The sequence below is a fragment of the Eretmochelys imbricata genome, chromosome 27 (assembly GCF_965152235.1).
Source record: "Eretmochelys imbricata isolate rEreImb1 chromosome 27, rEreImb1.hap1, whole genome shotgun sequence".
Classification (NCBI taxonomy): Eukaryota; Metazoa; Chordata; order Testudines; family Cheloniidae; genus Eretmochelys; species Eretmochelys imbricata.
Genome location: NC_135598.1, coordinates 11,499,876 through 11,513,962, shown reverse-complemented (window position 1 = coordinate 11,513,962; position 14,087 = coordinate 11,499,876). Strand labels below are relative to the sequence as shown.

Sequence of the window (14,087 nt, the reverse complement as noted above, 5' to 3'; positions counted from 1 at the left end):
CTCCGAGCTGTCAGCAGGACGCTGCACGACCACGGCCCCTCGGCTCCCTGACGCCTTAGGCGCCCAGCGCCTCGCACCCCTCTGCGGTAAGCCCGCCCGCCCACAGCGCCCCCTCCCCGTCCCCTCTCCCCCTTACCTGCCCGCGTCCCGCTCCCGGCCCCGGGGGCTGGACACGTCGGTCAGGCTCCCGGCCGAGGCGGGCAGCTCCCCGGAGCGCCTCCTGCCGGCGGCGGCGGCGGGCTCCCCCCCGGCCGAGGCGCCGCTGCAGCTCTTGGTGCGGAAGAAGCGGCTGAGGCGGATTTTGAGCGAGCCCTTCCGAGCGCCGAGGGGCGCGGCGGCGCCGGCGGCCGGCGGCTGGGCCCGGCCCCCCGGCCTCCCGCCCACGGCCCGGCCCGGGCTGCCCGGCCCCTCCTCGGCGCAGCTCTCGGCCTCGTCGGGCTCCAGCGCCTCCAGCACCAGCAGCGCGTCGCTGGTCTCCTCGGCGGCCGGGCCGCCCGGCGCGGGCAGGAGGCAGGGGCAGGGGCAGCCGCCGCCGCCGGGCGCCTTCCCGCGCTGCAGCTCCAGCGCCGCCAGCTGCAGCTCCAGCCCGGCCGGCGGCAGCGCCCCCCAGCCCGGCTCCCCCGGGGGCTCCAGGGCGCAGCGGTGCCGCGGGCAGAGCAGCTCCGAGGGGCCGGGCCCGGGCCCGCCGCCGCCCGCTTCGCCCGGCCGCCCCACGTTGCGGAACACCATGAGCTGCGGCGGCGGGCGGGAGCCCCTCAGCGGCGGCGGCGGCCCCCCGGCCGCGCCGCCCTCCTCAGCGGGGCCCTTGCCGCCGCCGCCGCCCGGCTGCGGCCCGGCCCCATAGCCCAGCAGCCGGCTGAGCACCCGGTACGAGGCCGCCGCCGCCGCTTCCCCCTCGTCCCGGAGCTCGGCTCGCCGCATCCCGCCCGCCCGGCTCGGGGCGGCGCCTCCCCCGCCCCCCGGCAGCCCCCCGGGACCCGCCGCCGCCGCCTCCCCTCTCCCTCAGCGGGGGGGGGCACTGCCGCCGGCCACGCCCCCTCACTTCCGCCGCCGGCCACGCCCCTTCGCCCCCGTTCCCTCCCGCCTCAGGCCGCGCTCCCGGCCACGCCCCCGGCCACGCCCCCACCCCTTCCCGCCTGAGGCCGCGCCCCTCCCCTGCGTCCTTCGAGCCGCGTTGGCCCCGACTTCCATAGGCCCCACCCCCTATCTACGCAACTCGCCCTACGTCAGCCCCGACTTCCAATAGGCCGCGCCCCCTTCCCTAGGCCGCACCCCCTATTCCGGCCTCATGTTGCCCCGCCCTGTCTCCCATAGGCCGCGCCCCCTGACAGGCCTAGGCCCCACCCCTTCTCTCATCAGCCCCGCCCCCTCCTGAGTCCCTGCCCCAGGGCCAGCCCTTTGCTTCCCCTACCCTTCCTCCTGGAGCTGGGCCTGATGTTTGTTGGGACAGGCGCTGTCGGTGGGGTGGGGCTTAGCCTGCCCTCTGGTTTCCCCCGTCCAGCCCCTCACTGTGGCTAGGGTGACCAGTTGACCCGATTTTATAGGCACAGCCCCGATATTCGAGACTTTGTTTTATAAACGTCCCTGCTACCCCCCTCCCCGTCCCGATTTTTCACACTTGCTATCTGGTCACCCTAGCTGTGGTTCATGAGCACATCCCCCCACAGCATTTGCAGCCTTGTTGCCTTCAACTCAAGCCATGTTAACGAGATGCGGATTATGACCTGAAGTGACACTGACCGGTCTCCTCTGATTGCCCCTTTATGTTTCCTTTTCCATCAACCATCTTCTCCACCCGTCTCTGGTCTTAGGCCCCCCGGTATTGCAAGTCGTTCTGCACAGGCAGCTCAATGCATCCTCAGTCACTGATGATCCATTTGCAGGAACAGGGCTTAACTCTCCCCCACTCTCCATTCCTCTCTCTCATCCCTGCGCACACCAAAAATAAACTGGGTTCAAAAAAAGAATTAGGTAAGTTCATGGGGGACAGGCCCACCAATGGCTATTAGCTAAGATGGGCAAGGACACAACCCCACGCTCTGGGTGTCCCTAAACCTCTGACGGCCAGAGGATGGGGCTGGATGATGGGATGGATCACTCAGATTGCCCTGTGTTGTTCATTCCCTTTGAATCATCTGGCACTGGCCACTTGTCAGAGACAGGATAGTGGGCTGGCTGGACCATTGGTTTGACCCAGTATGGCCCTTGTTTTCTTCACTTGGATTAGCTCACCATTCTCCCCCTATCCCGTCACAGCTCCCACCTCCCTCTTGTCTCTATAACCCCAGACCCCCACACCACCCCCATCCCTCACAAAGCATTATTTAAGGTCCCTATTCGGTACCAGTAACATTGCTCCTTGATCTGCTCCTCACCAGGGCTTGTTACTGACTCGGAGCCCCAAATGCTGCAGCCGAAAAGAGGAGCCTTTGTCAAGCACTTACGAGTCCAGCAGAGGCTCAGACCCTTCTCATCTCAATGTAGGAAGTGCTAGAGAGGCAGCATGACCTAGGGGGTAGGACACTGCTCTTGAACTCGGGGGACTTGGGGTCTAGTCCCAGCTCTGCCATTGGCCAATGTGTGTGAGCTTGGTTCAAGTGCTTCACTTCTCTGTGCCTCCTCTGATTAGGCTGTAAGGTGCGTGGGACGGGGTCGGCCTTCGCAATGTGTTTGTACAGCGCCATGAGCCTTGATCTTAGCTTGGGCTTCTGGCAAGCTGCTGGCACATTCTGGAGCCCGCCGGGCTTCCCAGGGGCATTTCCAAGTCAGCTGGGCTCTTTGCTCCTTTCGTGGTGTTTACCTTGGGTCCACAGTTTCTTCCACCCATTTTCATTTCCTCCGCTCTTCCACCACACCCCCATCCCCAACACCTCAGCCTACTCCCTCCGACCTCTGCACGCTGCCTGCACCCTGTGCCGGGGAGGGAGTTAAAATCTGTTTTTACTGAGCACCAAAAAAAAAAGGGGGGGGGGGGGTTAGGTTTTTTAAGCAAGGGATGAGCCTGGTTTCTTGGCCCCTATGTATGTGTGTTGGGGGGGGCTTGTGAAACTGGGGCCAGAGTTACATGGCGCAACACTGTTCAGTTTCAACTGTATCAAGGGGGAAAGCTCTGAGTGGCAGCCCCACTTTGCTAGTCACCCCACACATCCTGATACGGCCAGAGGAACTAGGGGCAAATTCATCCCTGCATCAGTGCTTGCACTCCCCTATTCAGGGGGGCACAGGATTGCCAGGACATAGGAGAGCCTGGTCGTGCCCTCTACCAGCCCTAACATACCCTCTTCCTGCCCACTGCACCTGCCCAGAAGCCCATGGTGTGAGGGGTGGAGGCGGGGGGAGCCTACTCCCCAGGCTCTTTGCACCAGCCTCACTAGGCAGAGTTGAACCCAGTGCATCCCCACCCCTGCAGCACCCTGGGTGAACGAGTGAGCTCCTGCCTGTTCCCTCCCCTGGTCATCTCTGCAGCTGCCTCCTGATTCACACACCTCCCAGCAGGGACCTCTTCACTGCCACAGTCACGCCCCGCGCTCAGCCCTGCTGCAAGACCCCCGGCATTAGGTGCTGGCCAGGAGAGGAGTCTGCCCAGCCCCCTGCCCACTCAGTGGTAGCTGGGAAGTATAGACAGGAACAAGGGGGGTAGCTAGCCAGATGCCAGGAGCTCAGAGAGGAGACAGGGCTGAGTGCAAGCACCATCCCTGCTGTCCATAGAGACACCCCCTTGCCCAGCCCTTTGCTCCCCTGAGCAGTTCTCTATATAGATGCCCTGAGTTCCCCGCACAGCCTGAGCGGGCGCCCAGCCCTTCCTCTGGACTCACCCTCGGAGAGTGACTCCTTCCTGCCCGCTAGGTGCTGCACAGAATCTGGCCCTTGATGATTCCAGAGACAGGAGCAGACCTGGAACCTCCCCACTGGGAGTTAGGTCCCGAGTTGAGGCTCCAGGGTCCGTGTGTTGATGCAGTTTCTCTCCTGGTTGCTGAGCACCTGCAAAACACAACGCCTGGAGATCCAAACTCAGCCCCATAAAGGAGGAAACCAAACACAGGCTCACGTGGAGCTCTATGGCCTGGCATGTCAGCCCTAGTGCTGGCAGCGCCACGTCTGGGTCTGACTCGCAAGAATTCACCCCCCTTTCGCTGCACAGCGGCCCGGTGTTTTGCGGTGGTGTGAGCAGGGGTCCTCTAGAAACCAACCGTTTTCTTCTAGAACCAGAACCTCAGACCCCAACCTGGCCCACGGGGACGTTTAAATTCAGAGCCCACATCTGCAGCCTGGCCCCGTCTCCAACGTTCTCCTTCCCGCTGCAGAGCGGGCAGGACAAGGCTCCCTCGTTGACCTAAACTAAGCCAGGGGGAGGTGCTAGAGATCAGGGTCCTCTTTGTAGGGCGTGATGAGAGGGTCTAAGGCAGTGGTTACCAAACTGTGGGGCATGACCCCAGGGGGGTGTGGAGGAATGTTTGGGGGGGGGCTGGGCAAGCCCCCACGGGGGGCAGGGAGGGAGCACCACCCAGCACCACTCTGCCCCCAGCTCACTCCTGGTCCCGGCCCCGACCACAGACCCTGCAGCGCTGGCCCTGGCCCTGACTGCAGCCCCGCTCCCAGCCATGGTGCCGCTCCTGACCCCAGCTCCCAGCTGTGGCTCCAGCCCTTCTCCTGGCCCTGACTCCTGACCACCGCTTTTGGGAGAAGGGGAGTGCGGACCAGTTAAGAGGGGGTGGAAGGGGAAAAGTTTGGGGATCACTTGTCTAAGGTGGCAAGCATGGCACAGTGCAAGGCCCTGCCGCTAGGTGCTTCCACAATACAAACTGGGGGTTGTCTCCTGCTAGTGGTAAGGCGGTTATGAGACTGTTACTAGATCTAATAACCTGAGATACTCCTTTAGCTCAGCCAACAGAGACTCGTGCTTTTGATGCTGAAGGCAGGAGGTTCAAAACCTGCTACTGACCTGAGCAGGACTAGCTGCCTCCACAACGTGAAACCACTTCTGTGCTCACTGTAGGAAGCGGATTGCCTGTGACATCCAGCCAAGAGAAAAAGGGCAGGTCCTGGTGAATTGCAAAAGATGCGCTAAGGTGCTACTGCAAAGCAGGTAGTTTAATGTAACAATATGGAACTTTAGAGAAAAGGGGCTTAATGGAAAACCAAAGCTCTCAGCCCAGCCTTGCAGCTGGGGTAATGGAATGGAGAATGCAATTCACTTTCACATCATTACATGCGATTTGAGTTAAGTGACCAGAATGCAAGAGCTGCATTCGGAGAGAGTTAAGCTGAGCACGGGGGGGGCACATTGCTTCTCCCAGCATCCCAGATCCCTTTAAATGATGCTAGAAGTTAGACCCAGCAGCGCCACTGACCGCCCGGCTGGCTTAGGGTTGGCCCTCGAAAGTGGCCGTTTCAGCCCAGTTGCATTTTTGGGAGAAGGATTAAGGGCAATTCTCTGAAGATACCAGCGAAGGAAGGCATGAAACAGCAGCCAAAGCAACTAGGGAGACATTTTCCAAAGCCCCCCATGACGCTGGATTTTTCAGGGTTGGGTCAGTTCCCTCCGGACAAATGCTCTGCTCTGATTGCAAACTTTAATCTGCCAGGGCAGGCCACGTCAGTCCGGAACATGATCCCCATTTCACAGACGGGGAAACTGAAGCACAGGGTGGGAGGATGAAGACTTGCCCAAGATCACCCAGCCCAGCTCGCTGGACTTACACACCTGGACTTTAACCACTAGGCCGTGCTTCCCGTTCCTGTTAACTGCTTCCCTAGGAGCGTGCAAAGGGGCACAGTGCTACATGACGCAGGGAGAAGTGCAGATTCATTTAGCAGCCCGGGGCATGTCTGTTTCCCACCTGGAACCCTGTCTCCATGGAAAAGGGCTCCCGACGCTACCATTTCTACAGTGGGGAAATGATGCACGCGGTATTATTACAGATAGACACCTAGATCCAGCAGCCCTCTCAGGGTGCCAAGCAGGACAGGCTGCCCAGTCCACGTGAGCAGGAGATGGGCACTAAACATAGACAAGGGAGATGCAGCATCTTCTTTGTGCTGAAGAGGCGCGTAGCTACTTGCTCCCCTCTTAGGCCTCTCTCCTGCTTCGAGGCTCCCCGGGCTCCCCATCACTTTGTAACTTGCAGGCCTGTGGGCCACACCCTGCCCCTGCACTAGGAGGATCAAGCCTGCACTGTGATCTCGCAGGACAGGTAACCCCTCTGTGCCTGGGGTGTCCTCTCTGTAAGACATGGGGATGACCTGCCTCTTGAGGGGGCTGGGTGGCTGCATTCCTGTGTGCAGAGTGCTTTGAGAGCACTCAGGGACTGGTGCTTTGCTGCAGAAGGGTGTAAAGAGGAAAGCATAGTCATAGCTAGGATCTGGGTTTGCTTCCTGGCTCCCCAATGTGACCGTAGACAAGCTGTGTGGGGCCAGATCTTTCAGAATTGCTCAGCCTAAATGAGCTTTTCTTGAACATCTGGCCCTGGCTGTGGGTGCTCGAAAAATCTCTTCCTTAATCGTTCCGTGCCTCAGTTTCCCCATCTGTAAAATGGAGACCATAATACTCCATTGCTCCTGCCCCTTGTCTGTCTAGACCACCGGCTCTTCCAGGTGGGCCCTATCTCTTACCATGTGTCTGTGCCAGGCCCAGCACCACGGAGCCTGATCTCAGGTGGGGCCTTCTAGGCTGTACTGCGACATAATAGCCCTGTGAATCTGGGGAGTGTTCTCCAGAGAGGGTTTCTAGGGCCAAGGTCTCTCCCCTGCTTCATCAGAAGCCGAATGATTCCATCGTGGTTTCTGTCATTCCCCCATTGCACCGACACCTTTGCTATTTAGTGTTCACCTGGGCATGCCTGCCCCAGGGCACAGCGTGGGCTTTACGGCTGCGCACGCCAGCCCATCCCTGCCGGAGGCCCCCACAGCACATGCAGGTGAGGCAAAGGGCTGAGAACTGAACACTTGGGGCAGGAGTGAACTATGGGCATGTAGAGTTAATGGGAAAGGGGACTTCTGTGATGTAACAGCGCCCCCTGGTGACACAAAGCCAAGCGGCTGGGCAAGGTGAAACCCTGCAGTGTGTGTGGGGGGGGGCGGGGGGGAGTCCTCTTGCGGGGAATGTTCAGCTGTATCCAGCCAGGTCATGAGGCGATAAAGCCTTTGGAGTTTGTGGGGGTTCAGGCGCATCCTTCCCCAGGGACCCTGCTGCGTGGGACATCCCGGCGCATTTGCTCCTCCACGGAGTTCGATGAGATCGGAGCCGCAGTCAGCTCCGGCAGGCGGGGGTTGCAGGGCCCGTGGGCAAGCAGCAACGCTGAAAGACTTTCCCCCGATGCCCCATCACCCTTCAGTTCAACCCTCTCTGGGCCTGACCCAGCAGCCGGCACTGAGCGGGCCGATTTCGGACACAGCTAAGGAGGCTCTCTAGGGAACAGTTCACACATTCCCACCTAAGCCCGTCCCCACACACCAGGCCGTGGGTGGATGGGTGCCCGTCCCAGTTCTCCTCCCCGTCAGCCTGACTCCAGTGGGATTGAGCCGGTGCTGCTCAGTGGCTTGGGAATCGTGCCCTGGCAAGCGCTCCAGAGCCCACTGGGCAAAAGCATCGTCGTGACGGGCCCAGGGCCGAGCCTGCACGCCCTCGCCATGGGGAAAGCCCTAGACGCTCCCTCCAGCTTTGTCACTGCTGCCGATCCGCCGCCTTAGGCCCGGTTTCCCTCCTTGCTCGTTGCGGGGATTCCGTAAACGAGCCAAACGCCATTAGCCGCAGGCAGGCGCCAGGAGCCCCCCGCCCGCCCCCGGGTGAAGTCTGTTGGCCGGACAGGTTCAAGTGCAGGGGGCCACCGAGGTGTTAAAGCCGGGCGCGTCAACGCTCGTGAGACTGCAGCTCAGGTCCTTTCCCACAGAGCCGAGGACCTGGCTGGTAAACGTGCCAGTCCAACTGAACGACTCGACGTGGCATGACAGCACCACCCTCCGTGTGCTGATGGGGAGCTGGCCGCACGGGCTAGCTGCTGCAGAACACGGCCACGCATCAGGGGATCTGGGTCCTCTGCCTGGCTCTGCCACTGACTCGCTGTGGGACCTGGGGCACGGCACATCGCGCCTCGGTTTCCCGCCTTCACAATGGGGAACGGGCTAGCTAGGCGGCAGATCAGGACACAGGGTTAGATAGAGAGGAGGAAGCAGGAGCCACCAGCACTGTGGGTGTGGCACTGGCCGAGCAGAACCATCCCTGGGAGAGCGGGATTCGGTTTAAGCCTAAATCAAAAGGCAGCAGCCTCTGCTTTCCCCCTGCTCGGGGGATCCAGCACATCGGTCGCTCAGAACCATCAGCCCAGTCCTCTGAGCTCCGCTCCAGCCCCTCCTCCCCCATTCGCCCCATTGACTTGGATGGAGTCACTGCCCCAGGCTGAGCGGGGGGAGAATCAGGCTCCCAGTCCACAAGCAGAGGTGCGCCCCCAACAGCGGCTTGTCACCTGCCTCTAGCCTAAATCAAGTGGCTGCAGATGCACGGCTGTCCCCTTCACCCTGGAACTCTGATCCCGGGGCCCCAGGTGGGAGGGTTACACCGTCCCGGGTCCCTGGCCCTGGGTGGGAGGGTTACACCGTCCCGGGTCCCTGGCCCTGGGTGGGAGGGTTACACCCTCCTGGGTCCCTGGCCCTGGATATGAGGGTTACACCATCCCGGGTCCCTGGCCCTGGGTGGGAGGGTTACACTGTCCCGGGTCTCTGGCCCTGGGTGGGAGGGTTACACCGTCCCGGGTCTCTGGCCCTGGGTGGGAGGGTTACACTGTCCCGGGTCTCTGGCCCTGGGTGGGAGGGTTACACCGTCCCGGGTCTCTGGCCCTGGGTGGGAGGGTTACACCGTCCCGGGTCCCTGTCCCTGGGTGGGAGGGTTACACCATCCCGGGTCTCTGGGTTGGAGTGTTACACTGTCCCGGATCTCTGGTCTTGGGTGGGAGGGTTACACCGTCCCGGATCTCTGGTCTTGGGTGGGAGGGTTACACCGTCCCGGGTCTCTGGGTTGGAGTGTTACACTGTCCCGGATCTCTGGTCTTGGGTGGGAGGGTTACACCGTCCCGGATCTCTGGTCTTGGGTGGGAGGGTTACACTGTCCCGGGTCTCTGGGTTGGAGTGTTACACCGTCCAGGATCTCTGGTCTTGGGTGGGAGGGTTACACCGTCCCGGATCTCTGGTCTTGGGTGGGAGGGTTTCACTGTCCCAGATCTCTCAGTGGGAGGGTTACACCGTCCTGGATCTCTGGCCCTGGGTGGGACAGTTACCTGCCTCCTCCTGGTTCATAAATAGCCGATGTCTGCAAAGGGCTCTGCGCCCTGCAGCCCGGCTTAGCCTGTAGGGGCCTCCCAGCTCATCCCCCCATTCCCAGCAGCCAGGCGTGTGTGCTAACAGGCAGCTGAAGCAGAAACTCTTGTCCGCAGGAGGGGAGGCTGCTCCCAGCCCCCCCACCCCCGCCGCCCTCCTCTCCCTCGGTCCAGTGCCCTCGGAACAACCCGTGCAGCGGGGGGTGCCGAGCACCGTCCCACCCAACCCTACGCCCCGCATCGGGCAGACCCACTTCGAGCCGGGGCTGCGGCACCCCCGGCTCTGGCTCTCTCCCTCCCGGATGGCCTCTCGCTCGCTCTGTCTGTGTCTCGGTCCCTTTTTCTTTCTCTCCAGCCCACTCCCCTTTCCGTCTGCTCCCCGCTTCTCGCCCCAGGCCGCCAGTCACGGGCACGCCGCCTGGTGACCCTGGGTGCGTAGCAGGCCCGGCTTGTGAGCCCCGCAGAGTGGCTGAACCCCATCCCCGCCCCCCCCCCCCCGCACACACACAGCCCCGGCCCCCGCCCCGGCCAGGCGGAGCCGAAATGGTTAATTCCATGTCGCGGCGTGATGCGAACAGCAGCGGGTGACCTTATAAATGCCCATCCTGGCCTTGGCGAAGCGATGAATGGGGAAGCGGGGTGGGGGCGAGGCATGGACAGGCTCCGTTGCCATGGAGCCCCATCTAGGATTTGCTCGCATCACAGCCAGCCCCAGATCTCCCTAATGGACCTAACGCAGGAGAGAGACTCGCCCTCAATCAGTCCCTGCCTCCGGCCCGGGGTGGATGTCTCCATTTGGAGCATTAGTGGGCAGCGAGGCGCTCCGGGGCGGGGGGGGGGGGGCGGGGGGAGGATCTGCAGCGATTTAAAAGCCTTCGCATTAGGTCCAGGCGTGGACGAGCGACCGGGGAGGGGTGGCGGGGAGGGCAGCGCCGACAGATGTACAGAGTTTGGAGCCGGTGACGTCCGTTCCGTCGCCAGCAAAGGGGGGAGGGGGCGGCGGGGGGGGGGGGGGCAAAAAAAAAAAAAAACAAACAGAATGAGCAATTGCGGGAGAGTCCTGCATATTTCAGGAGACGCAGAGGACACTTGGGCAGGCATAAATGCACGCCGCCACGGCTTCTCTTAGCCATCAACCTGTCACCGCTTTGTTCCTCCACCTCCTAAGGGTCTCCCGATGCACCACCGCTTGTCTGCGGGAAAGGGGGGCTTCTTCCCCCTGCCCAGCTTCTGCTGCCACCGCTGCTGAGATGAGCCCTGCCGGCTGCCGGGTGGCAGGCTCTCGGCTCTTTTGATCCCTTCACCCAGCCATGGGGGTCTGGCTGTGGCCTCTGCTCTGGGGCTTCCAGATGGAGCTTGTGTGGGGTGCAGGGATCTTCCAGCCCCAGAGGTCGCCTCCCCCCAAGGCCAGGACGCCCAAGGCGAAGGAATGGACTCCATCATCGTCCTCTTCCTCAGCTTCCACTTGGGTGCCCACCCCGGACCTGGACAAGGTGGACCTGGAGGGTTCTGAGGCAGCCTTGACTTTCCTGTACTCGGGGGATGCTCTGAGGCTCTCCCAAGCCAACTGCAGCCACCGCTTCGAGGTGCGGGACGGGGGCAGGGCCTCCAGCCCCCCGCCGGGCCTGCGCTCCACCCTGAGGGGGGCCACCGAGACCCTAACCCACGCCACCAACTTCCTCAACATGATCTTCCAGACCAATGACATCAGGGAGTCGAGCGTCAAGGAGGATGTGGAGTGGTACCATGCCCTGGTCCGGAGCGTCGTTGAAGGGGATCCCCAGGTCTACCGGGCTGTGCTGACCTTTGACGCCCACCCGGCGTCTTCCAAACCTCAGCTGATGCTCCAGGCCACAAAGGAGAACGACGAGATCCTGCTGCAGGACCTGTCCGCCTCTTCCGAGAGCCTGCGGAACCTGAGCTGGGAAAACCAGTGGTTCAACGGCCTGCAGGCCCAGCGGGGCCTTTTCCTGCACAAGCGGGTCCTCAGCAATGACCTCAAGAGCCTGGACACCCCCAAGTGGAACCGGGGCGACAGCTACGTGATGGACTCCAGCCACGTCAAGTGGTCGCTGCCCTTTCTGGAGTGCCAGGAGAGCAAGTTCCTGCCCAGCTGGATGGTGACCCTGTCCTCCTCCTTCTACGGGCTGAAGCCGGACCTGAGCCCTGAGTTCAAGTGAGTGGGGGCGACACCGGGGGGGGGGGGCCTGTGGGGGGAGGTGCATGAAGATGAGGGTGGGGGGGTGCTTAGGAAGGAGCATTCAGAGCGCTGCATTCCCCCTCCCCTCCAGCCCGCAGCCGGGGGTGGGCGGATTCTTTTCTTGTCTCACTTCCCTGGGCTGCAGACTTGGAGGAATTCCCCCCCACCCCCGCACTGCAGAGTGCAGAGCTGGGGGACCTGCCCCCCACCTAACTGGGGTGCCAAACTAGGGCATTCCCCCCACCTAACATACCCCACCCCAGGTGCCAAACTGGGGGATTTCCCCCACCTAACATACCCCACCCTGGGGTGCCAAACTGGGGGATTCCCCCCACGTAACATATCTCCCCTGGATGCAGAGCTGGGGATCCCCCTCCTAATACACCCCACCCCGGCATGCGGAGCTGGGGATCCCCCACCTACAATATCCCACCCCGGGGTACGAAGTTGGAGATACCCTGACCTAAAATACCCCACCCCCATGTGCAGAGCTGTGGATCCCCCACCTGACATAACATACCTCACCCCAGGATGCAGAGCTGGTGGACAGCCCCCCCCCCGGCACTGAACGAACCCCACCTCAGGGTGCCAGACTGGGGGATCCCCTACCTAACATACCCCACCACGGGTGCAAAACAGGGGGATCCCCCCATCTAGCATACCCCTGGGATGCAGTGCAGCGTGGTTCCCCCAGCCCCCACTCTCTGGGTGCAGAGGGGCCGGGATCCCTGCCACTTACATGCTCAGAGGTGCAGAGCTGCAGGAATTTCTTCATCCCACCTACGCCTTGGCACAGAGCTGCAGAGGTGCCCGTCAGCCCAGCTACCCAGGGACAGAGCTCTGGGGACCCCCTCTGGTCCATCGCCCTGGGTGTGGACCTGCAGGGGCCCCCAGCGTACACACCTCTGGGTCTCCACCACATCTTTCCTCACCCCTTCCCCGGGGTTTCCAGTGCCCTGGACTCTGCTGGAAGACAGGCTGGACGCCAGCTGACATTGCCACTGTATATTCAAGTGGTGACCCCCAAGCCACAGCCCTGGCCAGCCAATCCATGGCTGGGCCCTGAACGAACCTGGCTCCACGTGGTTATTACAAGGGGGGGTTTGAGGTACGGCATGACGGGTCACCGATGGATTGGGAGCAGGGGGAGCCCTTTCACCCCCCTGGCCTCAGCCCTCCTTTCCTGCCGCGGCTCACTCTGATCACAGGGAATTCCAGCGCTCCTGCCAGACTCCAGGCATCCTGTGTGTTTGGTCCTGCTCTGCTTCTGGGGGCTACAAGCTTCCAGCTGGCAACTCTGACGCTCGGTGCCAAGCCTCTGTGCCACCCTTGGCATCCCCGTCCTTCCTCCCAGGCTCCCCACGGGCGTCCTTTGCACGAGATCATGTAGGGGGAGGGGAGAAGCTATTTTCAGCCCCCAGAGTGGCCAGGGACCGACTGAAATGGAGGGGGCCTCAACCTCGTTTGCACCCCAGCATTCCAGATCTATCGGGGACCGTGTCAGAGCAGGGAGAGGGGGCCAGGCCAGGCCACCTGGTGAGCAGCAAAGGGTTAACACAGCCTCGCCGGCGTGGCCTGGGCGATCGGCCCTATGACAAGGCGAAATGGATTCCCCCCAGCAAGCCCCTGTCTTTCCATGCCGTGACCAAGGAGCCAAACAGGCTTGGCCAACAGGAGAGAGGGCAGGTGAGACAAGCCAGAGAGGGGACAATAGAAGCGCAAAGACAAGCAACAGGTCAGAAGCAGCACTGGGATTTACCTGGATCCCAATCTAGTGTTTCCCCCACTGGACTATAGCGGCTCTCATAAGACAGTGGCATCCTTCTACCCAGCTATGGTTTATAGGGCCAGCTCTGGACTCGGAGCCTTTGGCGTTTGATACCGAGGTGTTTCTGGAACGATGATGCTCAAGAGGGTTGATCTATGCCAGTGCGAAGGGACGGTAAACCTAGGATCACAAGAGAAGATGCAGGACCAGAATGCTGGGTGATAAGACCAGAACATTGCCAATGCTTTCCCAGGGCTCCGAGGTTAACTTTCTACAGATTCCAGTCAGAGCCTGTTCTCTAGGATAGCTGCCCAGAAATAGGATTTATGCGTTTCCTTCTAGCGCTTCACATCCTGGAGCCCAGACCAAACGTTCCAATCCAGAGTTGCATCCAAAGTCTCAGATCCGGTGGGTCAAATCCAAGGACCTCCCCAAACTCTGGGTCACTGCGGATTTGGAGCTGGAACCTTCCATAGTTGGGGTGGCTGGAATCTAATTCAGCCCATTATAGAGAGAAGAAGATTGGAGCTACATCCAGAGCTTGGAACTGGAGTCAGACATCCTAAGGCCAGCAGGGCCCATTGTGATCATCCAGTCTGACCTCCTACATAAGACAGGCCAGAGAACTGCCCCCAGGTAAATTGTTCTGATGGTTAATGACTCTTACCATTAAATTTACGCCTTATTTCCGGTCTGAATTTGTCTAGCTTCAACTTCCAGCCGCTGGATCGTGTTAGACCTTCCTCTGCTAGACTGAAGAGCCCGTTATGAAATGTTGGTTCCCCACGTAGGTACTTACAGACTGTGATCA

General features: G+C 61.4%; 1 protein-coding gene across 1 annotated transcript in view; it reads right to left on the bottom strand.

Annotated features, from left to right (window-relative positions):
• Nucleotides 1-921, bottom strand: part of SOCS7 (suppressor of cytokine signaling 7) — a 39,149-nt gene extending 38,228 nt beyond the window's left edge. The window contains exon 1 of the mRNA XM_077806225.1: nucleotides 137-921. Coding sequence (XP_077662351.1) covers nucleotides 137-921 — 785 coding nt within the window. The remainder of the gene's footprint in view (nucleotides 1-136) is intronic.
• Nucleotides 922-14,087: the final 13,166 nt, after the last annotated feature.